The 12039-nt window shown below is 46.1% G+C and overlaps 1 protein-coding gene across 1 annotated transcript in view; it reads left to right on the forward strand.

Moving 5' to 3' along the window:
• The first annotated feature begins 539 nt into the window (after positions 1-539).
• CDK2AP2 (cyclin dependent kinase 2 associated protein 2) overlaps positions 540-12039 on the forward strand; it is a 108784-nt gene continuing 97284 nt past the window's right edge. Inside the window, exon 1 of the mRNA XM_068255198.1 lies at positions 540-918. Within this exon, the coding sequence (XP_068111299.1) occupies positions 648-918 (271 nt within the window). The 5' untranslated portion in view covers positions 540-647. The remainder of the gene's footprint in view (positions 919-12039) is intronic.

A 12039-nucleotide genomic window follows, 5' to 3' on the forward strand; every position in this document is an offset into this window, starting at 1 on the left:
TTAGTATATTCACTCAATTTCTCCTTATACTACATAGATTTGGTAAGATTGGATGAAAAAGATTGGATCGTTAGTGGCCACCATTAGGAGGGCACAGCGTCAGGGGTTTCATCGCGTTAGACAATTGTACACCGTTCCTGCTGAGCACCCGATCGAACAAGTCGGCCCAACATCTTGCGAGAATGCAACCAATTTTCATCCTGAAATTGGTCGCATTGTCAGTCGGGCATGCACTTAACAGCACCAATTTTCATCTAATTCGATTATAATAATTGAATATCCAGGCCACCTTGACAATAATATTGTTGTGCGCTGTCTGACCATGGTTCAGGTGCAATATACAATTTTAGTGTCTCTACGTAGCTCTGCCAAACAGTGCAGTAGTTGCTTGAAAGTCCTTGACACTGCTGAAGATCAATCACCTATCTGGTGTGGCGTGCATCTTTCCTCCTGCTCTTTTATAATGCAATAGGCAAGGGTAGTATTCTGTCTCGTCTGTTTTGAGGAGGAGCTGTGTTTATCCCGGCTTACTACGTAGTGACATCACTGGTGCGTATGGGCCGCTGGAGCCGGGTGAGCTGAGGTGAGGAGGGTTGAGAATCTGTCCGGCGCCATTATCATTTTGACCAGAAGACGAGACATAATAGATGTGGTGGGGTGTCTTGGAGAACTGGTTGAAGTCCGTGAAGAAAATACTTAAAGATCAGCGGGGGGAAATAAAGAGACTTCAGCCATACCTGAAGCTAAACCCAGCACGGAGCGAAGCGCGAGATTCTGCTAAACAGGCAACCAGTCAGCCAGAAGAAGGAGGCAGTGCGAGGTTCATAGAATATCACTTACCGGACATGTCCTACAAGCCCATCGCTCCGGCCCCAGCTTCGGGGAGCAGCAGCGCACCGGGCACCCCTGTCACCCCTGGTAATTGTATACCCGTTTATTTTATGCATATATATAATACCACGTGGGAACATATAGGGTACCGGGACAATTGTTTTTTGTATTAAGTGAAGCTCACTAGGTTGCATTGCACTCTGCACCTCATCAGTGATGACTGAGGGCTCTTTTCCACTATGCAAACGTGATCGCAATCGTATTTCAATATCCACTATGCGATTGCGTTTGAGCTACTATACTACCAAAATCGGGACGCAATTGGATAACACTTTTTATGGAAATTGCTGCTGCCATATTAGTTTAATGTACCTTGAGTTTTTGCAATCCATTAGCAGTCAGAATCAAATTGCTAATTGCAGGGTAGTGGAAAAAGGCCCTAATGTCTTAGGGAAAAAAAAAAAAGTTTTACTCACCTGGCGCTTCCACCAGCCCCCTGCAGCTGTCCGGTGCCCACGCAGCCTCGCTTGGATCCTCCTGGCCCTGCTGGCAGCTACTTTCGTTTTCGGCGACAGGCCTGGGAATGTGAGGAATCACTCGCGTGGCCAGGCCTGTCGGTGCCTGTCGCCAAAAACGGAAGTAGCTGCCGGCGGTGCCAGGAGGATCTGAGCGAGACTGTGGGCACCGGACAGCTGCAGGGGTCTGGTGGAAGCCCCAGGTGAGCAAAAACTAATTTTTTTTTCTAGCCTTAACCACTTGAGGACCGTGGGCTTAGAGAACCCGAGGTGGCATTGTATTACGTTAGTGGGGCACAGAGGCTGGTTGGGCACACTAACACCAGCCTCTGTTGCCCCATCGTGTGTCTCAAAGACCCCCCTGCTCGCCGCTATACTCCCTGCAGTGCTGGCGACACGCAGCGCGTCGCCAGCACAATGTTTACTCTAGCGCTGTCTGTCAGCGCCGCTCCTCCGCATCGCCGCTACCCGCCCTCGTCCCTTCCCTCCAGTCAGCGGGAGGGAAGGGACGAGGGCGGGTAGCGGCGATGCGGAGGAGGCGGCGCTGACAGACAGCGCTAGAGTAAACATTGTGCTGGCGACACGCTGTGTGTCGCCAGCACTGCGGGGGTATAGCGGCGAGCAGGGGGGGTCTTTGAGACACACGATGGGGCAACAGAGGCTGGTGTTAGTGTGCCCAACCAGCCTCTGTGCCCCACTAACGTAATACAATGCCACCTCGGGTTCTCTTTAAGGACCAGGCACTTTTTTTCCATTCAGACCACTGCAGCTTTCACGGTTTATTGCTCGCTCATACAACCTACCACCTAAATGAATTTTGGCTCCTTTTCTTGTCACTAATAAAGCTTTCTTTTGGTGCTATTTGATTGCTGCTGCAATTTTTACTTTTTAGTATATTCATCAAAAAAGACATGAATTTTGTCAAAAAATGATTTTTTTTAACTTTCTGTGCTGACATTTTTCAAATAAAGTAAAATTTCTGTATTCATGCAGCGCGAAAAATGTGGACAAACATGTTTTTGATAAAAAAAAAAATAAAAAAAAAATTCAGCCTATATTTATTGGTTTGGGTAAAAGTTATTGCGTTTACAAACTATGGTGCAAAAAGTGAATTTTCCAGCATCTCTGCCTTTTCTGACCACCTGTCATGTTTCATGAGGGGCTAGAATTCCAGGATAGTATAAATACCCCCCAAATTACCCCATTTTGGAAAGAAGACATCCCAAAGTATTCACTGAGAGGCATAGTGAGTTCATAGAAGATATTATTTTTTGTCACAAGTAAGCGGAAAATGACACTTTGTGGCAAAAAAAAAAAAAAAAAAAAGTTTCAATTTCTTCTAACTTGCAACAAAAAAAAAAAAATGAAATCTGCCACAGACTCACTATGCTCCTCTCTGAATACCTTGAAGTGTCTACTTTCCAAAACGGGGTCATTTGTGGAGTGTGTTTACTGTCCTGACATTTTGGGGGGTGCTGAATTGTAAGCACCCCTGTAAAGCCTAAAGGTGCTCATTGGACTTTGGGCCCCTTAGCGCAGTTAGGCTGCAAAAAAGTGCCACACATGTGGTATTGCCGTACTCAGGAGAAGTAGTATAATGTGTTTTGGGGTGTATTTTTTACACATACCCATGCTAGGTGGGAGAAATATCTCTGTAAATGACAATTGTTTTTTTTTTTTTTTTTACACACAATTGTCAATTTACAGAGAGATTTCTCCCGCTCAGCATGGGTATGTGTAAAAATACACCCCAAAACACATTATACTACTTCTCCTGAGTACGGCGATACCACATGTTTGACACTTTTTTGCAGCCTAACTGCGTTAAGGGGCCCAAAGTCCAATGAGTACCTTTAGGATTTCACAGGTCATTTTTGTTTCAAGACTACTCCTCACGGTTTAGGGCCCCTAAAATGCCAGTGCAGTATAGGAACCCCACTAATGACCCCATTTTAGAAAGAAGACGCCCCAAGGTATTCCGTTAGGAGTATGGCGAGTTCATAGAAGATTTTATTTTTTGTCACAAATTAGCGGAAAATGACACTTTGTGAAAAAAAAAAAATTAAAAAGTGTCATTTTCCGCTAATTTGTGACAAAAAATAAAATCTTCTATGAACTCACCATCCTCCTAACGGAATACCTTTGGGTGTCTTAATTCTAGAATGGGGTCATTTGTGGGGTTCCTATACTGCCCTAGCATTTTAGGGGCCCTAAACCGTGAGGAGTAGTCTTGAAACCAAATGTCGCAAAATGACCTGTGAAATCCTAAAGGTACTCATTGGACTTTGGGCCCCTTAGTGCACTTGGGGTGTAAAAAAAAAAAAGTGCCTTACGTGGTACCGCCGTACTCAAGAGAAGTAGTATAATGTGTTTTGGGGTGTATTTTTACACATACCCATGCTGGGTGGGAGAAATATCTCTGTAAATGACAATTGTTTGATTTTTTTTTTTTTTTACACACAATTGTCCATTTACAGAGAGATTTCTCCCACCCAGCATGGGTATGTGTAAAAATACACCCCAAAACACATTCTACTACTTTTCCTGAGTACGGCGGTACCACATGTGTGACACTTTTTTGCAGCCTAGGTGCGCTAAGGGGCCCAACGTCCTATTCACAGGTCATTTTGAGGCATTTGTTTTCTGGCGAATTGATAAGGGGGGGTCTGAGGGCAATCTGAGCGTGTAGGTGGGTGATTGGGTGCCCGCAAGGGGCAGATTAGGGTCTGATCTGATGGGTAACAGTGACAGGTGGTGATAGGGGGTGATTGATGGGTAATTAGTGGGTGTTTAGGGTAGAGAACAGATGTAAACACTGTACTTGGGAGGTGGTCTGACGTAGGATCTGCGGGCGATCTATTGCTGTGGGTGATCAGATTACCCGCAAGGGGCAGGTTAGGGGCTGATTGATGGGTGGCAGTGACAGGGGGTGATTGACGGGTGATCAGGGGGGTAGATGCATACAGTACACTGGGGGGGGGGGGGTCTGGGGAGAATCTGAGGGGTGGGGGGGTGATCAGGAGGGAGCAGGGGGTAGTTTAGGGAATAAAAAAAAAATAGCGTTGACAGATAGTGACAGGGAGTGATTGATGGGTGATTAGGGGGGTGATTGGGTGCAAACAGTGGTCTGGGGGGTGGGCAGGGGGGGGGGGGGTCTGAGGGGTGCTGTGGGCGATGGGGGGGGGAATCAGTGTGCTTGGGTGCAGACTAGGGTGGCTGCAGCCTGCCCTGGTGGTCCCTTGGACACTGGGACCAGGGCAGGAGGCAGCCTGTATAATACACTTTGTATACCAAAGTGTATTATACACCTTGTATGCGGCGATCCGGGTACTAGTAACCCGCCAGCGCTTCCGAACGGCCGGCGGGTTACAGCGCGAGGTGGGCGGAGCCAGTCTCCGGCGGCCGATCGCATCACGAATGACGCGATCGCGCCGCCCATGCCCCTACAAGGACCGCCGCCTCTGTGCATGCGGCGGTCCTTGCGGGGTCCACTTCCTGGTCACCTCTGTGCGTTGGGCGGTCTGGAAGTGGTTAAAGAGACACTGAAGTCTCATAAAAATCATCTTTTTATTTAAAAAATGTCTTTAACACGATAGCCCTAACTAAAACGCTGCATCCTCACGGCTGTAAACTAACTAAATCCCCCCTAACTCCCCTCTCCCCCGCAAAATCCACGACTTTCTTGGTCGTGGGTTTTGCTGCTGGAGGAGGCAGAGCTTTCAGCCACAGCTCTGCCTCCTTACGCGTGTATCTCCGCCTCTTCCCCGCCCCTCTCAGTGAAGGAAGACTGATGTGGGCGGAGGTGGCGATCCGGCACTGATAGACGCGTGGAGAGGCAGAACTGCAGCTGAAAGCTCTGCCTCTCACGGAAGCGCTGCCTGGATTGCCCCCCGGGGAGTTTGATTTAGTTAGATTACAGCCGCGGGGATGTGGCGTTATGAGACTTCAGAGTCTCTTTAAGTGACCCTTCAAAGAGGAACTGTCACGAAAATCTTAAAAATTAAAACCTACAAATAAGGACATTTCTTCGAGAGTAAAATGAGCCATAAATTACTTATCTCCTATGTTGCTGTCATTTACAGTAGGTAGTAGAAATCTGACATTACTGACAGGTTTTGGGTTAGTCCATCTCTTCATGGGGAATTCTCAGCATGGCCTTTATTCTTTATGAAGACATTCTCTGAAAAAATATTTGTACAATGATGCTGGCCAGCCTTCCTGCTCACCATAAACTTTTTTGGCAGTTGGACAGAGCAACTGCCATTCACTAAGTGATTTTAAAAATAAAGAAAACCCTAAGAACCCCCCCATGAGAAGTTGAGCTAGTCCAAAATCTAATTACCTGGGGCTTCCTTTCAGGCCCTGGTAGCCTATCTGTCCCTTGGCACAGCTCCGGTATCCTGGGATCTCCTCCGTTGCAGATGCTGACTATGCCAGTTCGGCCTCTTCTGCGCCTGCGTGAGCCTGGGGCTTCAATCAGCCCCCTGCAGTCGTCCTATGCCCACGCCACTCCTCTATGATCCTCTGTGCTTGGCCATATACGCTCCTGTCCCTGTGAGTGTTCTGCAGCTGCGCAATACTACTGTGCAAACGCAGAACGCACCCAGCAGCAAGAGCGAAATGGGGCAGTGTGCCGGGCAATGCAAATGTGACAAAGCGCGACTCAGCCGGGCTTTAGGGCTGAATTGACGGGGACCGGAACCACCCGGGAGATGGCAAGGGACAAGCAGCCTTAAAGGGTAACTGTCAGGCTGCACAAGCAAATTTAAACCTCTATTCTCCTGTGTTAAACAGTTTAGAAGGAAGCCAAAAAGGCAATACTGAAGTTAAAAATCTCTTACTTTGATCTTTGCTGAACAGCTTCCTAAGGAGGCCGGCAGGACGCATAACAGATACTGCAAAGCATTCTGGGGCTGCTACTCCCCAGTACACTCCCTTGGTCCTCCCCTTCATTTCCCTATGCCGCCCTAATGCAGCTTTCACAGTGGGAAGTTACAGGCTCATGTTACAGCAGCTTGTAACAGCAGCCTAAACTCACAGCACTGAAAAATCAATGTGCTGTTCACATGGCACATGTTCGGTTAGAGTATACTGTGTGAGTCCCTATTGTTCCTAGCCACATGGCTAATTAATATTCACTGCACAGTAGTGTTGTCCGGATCATGAACCATTAGGATATTTGATCCTGATCTTTTTTTGTGAGTCGAATCATCAGGAAGCAATTGGCTTCATACAAGACAAACATGGAACCTGCCATGAGCTGTCAGGAGCATCATTCTCTGCAAATACTGTATACAAATTCCGTGAAATCCAAACGTGGACAGTGATATGCATATGTGATGTAAGTACAGCCAATATTTAGCTACTGATATGTGTTTTTTTTTTTCTCTGCGACCCTATACCAAACAGCTCCTCTTTTTAAAGGCAATGACCTAGCAGGGGGGAAAAAATATTTACTTACCCGGGGCTTCCTCCAGATGCTTGCTGCAGACATGTCCCACGCAGCAGCTCCTCTCCCAGCCACTGACCCGGGGTCCCTGCTTGTGCAGAGGCTGACCTCGCGAGGTTGTCGTCTACTGCGCCTGTGTGAGCGCTGCTGTGAATTACTCGCGCGTGGTGTGGAGTGTACTGCGCAAGCGCAGTATGGTACTTGAGCCGCTTCTCTTTTTAGGTACACTGTGATAAAAAAAAAAAATCTAAGTCAGATTGACTGGCGTGATGTTTTGCATTTACTTGTGTCAGGTACACTTATTTTAAAGAATACATAAAGCATTTAAAAAAAATCAGATTTACTTACCTGGGGTTTCCTCCAGCCCCTGGAAGCCTATGTGTGCCTCACTGCTGCTCCGCTCTCAGGCAGTCTTCTGGGGTGCCCTCCGTATCCAGGAGCGTTCTGTGCAGGCACAGTACATCTGCACCTCCGCAGGATGCTCACGGCAACGGGAGCACGATTGGCATGGCTGGGCAGCCGTGCATGCTATGCTATGGAGGGGACCCCAGGAGACTGCCTGAGAGCGGAGTTGCAGCGAGGGACACATAGGTTTCCAGGGGCTGGAGGATGCCCCAGGTAAGTAAACCAGTTTAATTTAGGGGACGCAGCAGGAAACTGGATAGGGAACAGTTCTCCAAACATAGCACCCTCTACAGCATGAAGTGTTCTGACTGGACGAATAGTGTGGGTGCAGTTTGCAACAATCTAAGGGTCTGTTTCTACAGCGTTTCACCACAAGCAAGTCGCACTGGGAAATTGCTTGTCATCCAGATCGCATGCTGGTTTTATTCTGGAGGGCATGCTGCAGTTTCCGGCAACACACACCCGAATCCAGCAATTCAGATGTGTACTCACATCAATGGAAGTGTAGGTGAACAGCAGTTTTCAGATCTTGCCACAGATTCTCGATTGGATTTAGATCTGGACTTTGGCTGGGCCATTCTATACTACATATGCAGAATCACATGTAAAAAAAAAAACCCCAAACACTATAAGAGGTACCCAATGAGGGGTGCGTGAATGTGTTACCTCGGATCACACAATTACACATATCACACAGAACAAACACAGAACATTTATATCGCGCTATTCTCCTGGCGGACTCAAAGCACCAGAGCTGCAGCCACTAAGACACGCTCTATAGGCAGTAGCAGTGTTAGGGAGACTTGCCCAAGATCTCCTACTGAATAGGTGCACAGACCAACCAGCAAGCTCATGGTGACCCAGAACTCATTGGGGTGTGTAAGGGACTACAATGGTCCTAAAAGCCCCCTTACTAAGATGTTAAGAAAAACAAAAGTTTGCTTTCTTAAAACAGAAAGAATTTGCGATAATTCAGGTTGGAGTGAGCTCGAGATGTCTCCCAGGCACCACTGCTGAATATATGCAAATTAACCATTGGTGCAGGCTTACTGAACAGGCAGAGCCGAGATTCGAACCCAGGTTCCTGTGACAGCCTAGACATGGAAAGGTGCCAGTTCTGCCAACCGTTTCCCTGGCAACCCTCCCATGAAAAAGCTTGTCACGAAGGGTAGGAGCCCTCTTGAAAGACATGATAGGTGGGTAACGGAATTCAGGGTCAGTAGGGAGTCCATCACTTAAAGTTCTCCAATGCTTTCTCACAATGGGTATCATTCATAAAGCATTTCCGCATGCGGAAATGCTTAACACCGGTGACTTTCCCGACCACTCAGCATAAGCCCCATTCATAAAGGCTCTTTCCGCATGAAAAAGTGACAGAGCGATACATTTCCGCCTTGTGCGGAGTTTTTCTAGATTAATCTAGAAAAAGTAACAAACACATCCATTCATAAAGATTAGAGCAAGCGGTATCCGGAAGGAAAATACCGCTTGCTCGACAGTAGCGATAGGCGGGCGGCATACATATAAATGAATGGGAGGGACCTCCCAAGCAGCATCAGACAGAGCAGCGCAGGGAGGGAATCGGGCAGCTTTTAAGTTTCCGCATGTCTTCCGCCACGCTGCCGCCAGCTTCCTCCAGAAAACCTCCGCACTTCTTCCGCAACAGGCAGACTTCTTTATGAATGGCCACCCAGAAGTCTTAATTACCGGTTGCGGAGAAGAACGGTGTTTTCCCGCACTACCGACAGCCTGTTTATGAATGATACCCAATGCGTGCAATAGTCACTGCACACATTGAAAGTGGAGACCATGGGAATACGTTGCCCCCATCTCCTTCTGTTACCTCCCTCTCTTGGCTGAAAGCAATGGTTCGGGTAACCCCTAGACCTGAATTTCCTCATCATCTGAGACCTCCTGAGCTGTCTAGTATCATCCTCATTAACTATCGTGTCTAGTCAATTAACACTGGTAGACATGATAGTTAGTGAGGATGATACTAGATACTATCTGCACATGTTAAATTGGAGACATTAGGGCTGCACATGTTAATAGTAGCTGTCTACAATACCTATGTACAATGTAATGTTTTTCTTCATCATTTTATGTATACTGCAGCCCCCCAGCAGTCTGAAATATGTTGACCCAGCCTTTGAATAAAAAAGTTTGGGGACCCTTGTGCTAGACCATTGGTATAACCAAAATGCATGACTTTACATTTTTCAATATTGAAATTAATCTGCCATTTATGTGCCCATATAGCCATCCTATCCAGATCCTGTTTCAATATGTCACTATCTTCCTGAGAGTTGATGATTCTGCACAATTTTGTATCATCTGCAAAAATAGCAGTTCCATCGTCGGCTCGGATGGTGGAGTGCAGCCGCGAGTCTCCTCTGCTGACTTTCAGCAGAATCCCCAGCAGCCCTGCGGCAGTGATTGAGTGTGCGCGTCCCATTCGTGTCTCTAGGTGGGCGCACACAGTTCAGAGCCAGCTTTATGCTCTGAGACGCCGGCAATCATAGCGTCAGCTGATAGCTTAGATCAGCTGACGCATAGGCAGGGAGCTTTAGTTTGATTGGTTTGCTGTGTGTGTGGCTGGCCACTGATTGGGTGAATGAATGTATTTTAGCAGTGCTGTTTCAGATGGACCTTGCCCGTGATAGCAATCAGTACGCTGGTTTGCTGGGCACTTAGTCCTATTGTACAAAGAACAATGCCGATAATTCGTACAGGAAAATATATGCAGTGGCTTGCAAAAGTATTTGGCCCCCTTGAAGTTTTCCACATTTTGTCACATTACTGCCACAATCATGAATTAATTTTATTGGAATTCCACGTGAAAGACCAATACAAAGTGGTGTACACGCGAGAAATGGAACGAAAATCGTACAGGATTCCAATGAATAACTGCAAAGTGGGGTGTGCGTAATTATTCAGCCCCCTGAGTCAATACTTTGTAGAACCACATTTTGCTGCAAATACAGCTGCCAGTCTTTTAGGGTATGTCTCTACCAGCTTTGCACATCTAGAGACTAAAATCCTTGCCCATTCTTCTTAGCAAAACAGCTCCAGCTCAGTCAGATTAGATGGACAGCGTTTGTGAACAGCAGTTTTCAGATCTTGCCACAGATTTTCGATTGGAATTAGATCTAGACTTTGACTGGGCCATTCTAACACATGGATATTTTTGATTTAAACCATTCCATTGTTGCCCTGGCTTTATGTTTAGGGTCATTGTCCTGCTAAAAGGTGAACCTCCGCCCCAGTCTCAAGTCTTTTGCAGACTCCAAGAGGTTTTCTTCCAAGGTTGCCCTGTATTTGGCTCCATCCATCTTCCCATCAACTCTGACCAGCTCCCCTGTCCCTGCTTAAAGAACAAGCGACACCCATGCTAACCTAAAAATAAAAAAACACATATATAAGTAGATAAATACTACTTCTACTTACATAACAGATGTATATAAGAGATACTATACATGACTTCATAGTAGAAAATAATCTTATTTCTCAGCATCAACATGGGTTTACTAAAGACAGGTCCTGTTTGACTAACATGCTCAGCTTTTATGAGGTAGTGAATGCTAATATGGATATTGGGAATGCTGTAGATGTGATATACTTGGACTTTGCAAAGGCCTTCGACACTGTTCCCCACAAAAGTCTGGTGCAAAAGTTGAGGATGCAAGGACTTGGGAAGAGTCTGTGTGCATGGATAGGGAACTGGCTAATGGACAGAAAACAAAGAGTTGTGGTCATTGGATCGTACTCAAAATGGGAGACTGTTAGCAGTGGGGTCCCACAGGGGTCTGTTCTGGGTCCAGTGCTCTTTAATTTATTTATTAAAGAGAATCTGTATTGTTAAAATCGCTCAAAAGTAAACATACCAGTGCATTAGGGGACATCTCCTATTACCCTCTGTCACAATTTCGCAGCTCCTAGCCGCATTAAAAGGGGTTAAAAACAGTTTTAAAAAGTTTGTTTGTAAACAAACAAAATGGCCACCAAAACAGGAAGTAGGTTGATGTACAGTATGTCCACACATAGAAAATACATCCATACATAAGCAGGCTGTATACAGCATTCCTTTTGAATCTCAAGAGATCATTTGTGTGTTTCTTTCCCCCATGCACTGAAGTTTCAGGCTGCTCTTTTCTTCCTGCAAACAGCTTTGCCCTTGTTTGTAATTCCTCAGTATGTGAAAGCCCAGCCAGCTCAGAGGACGATTTATCCAGCTGATTAGAGCAGCTTCTCTCTTCTCTCTTATCTAAATAACACACAGGCAGTGTGCATAGAGGGGCCAGAAAGGGTGAGTTCATAGCAGAACCACAACACTGAAGAACTTGGCAGCTTTCCAGACACAGGCCGACAAGTCTGACAGGGGAAAGATACATTGATTTATTACAGAGACTGTCATAGTAGAAAGTGCTGCAGTTAGCCAGAACACATTAGAATAGCTTTTGGAACATGTAGGATGATAAAAAACAGGATGCAATTTTTGTTACGGAGTCTCTTTAACCACTTAACATCTCAGTCGTTTTCAGCTTATGCATCCGAGCAATGTTCACCTCCCATTCAATAGCCTATAACTTTATCACTACTTATCACAATGAACTGATCTATATCTTGTTTTTTCCGCCACCAATTAGGCTTTCTTTGGGGGGTACATTTTGCTAAGAGCCACTTTACTGTAAATGCATTTTAACAGGAAGAATAAGAAAAAAAATTAAAAAATTCATTATTTGTCAGATTTCGGCCATTATAGTTTTAAAATAATACATGCCTCCATAATTAAAACCCACGTATTATTATTGCCCTTTGTCACGGTTATTTCACCATTTA

This window comes from Hyperolius riggenbachi, chromosome 10 (genome assembly GCF_040937935.1).
Source record: "Hyperolius riggenbachi isolate aHypRig1 chromosome 10, aHypRig1.pri, whole genome shotgun sequence".
NCBI lineage: Eukaryota > Metazoa > Chordata > Amphibia > Anura > Hyperoliidae > Hyperolius > Hyperolius riggenbachi.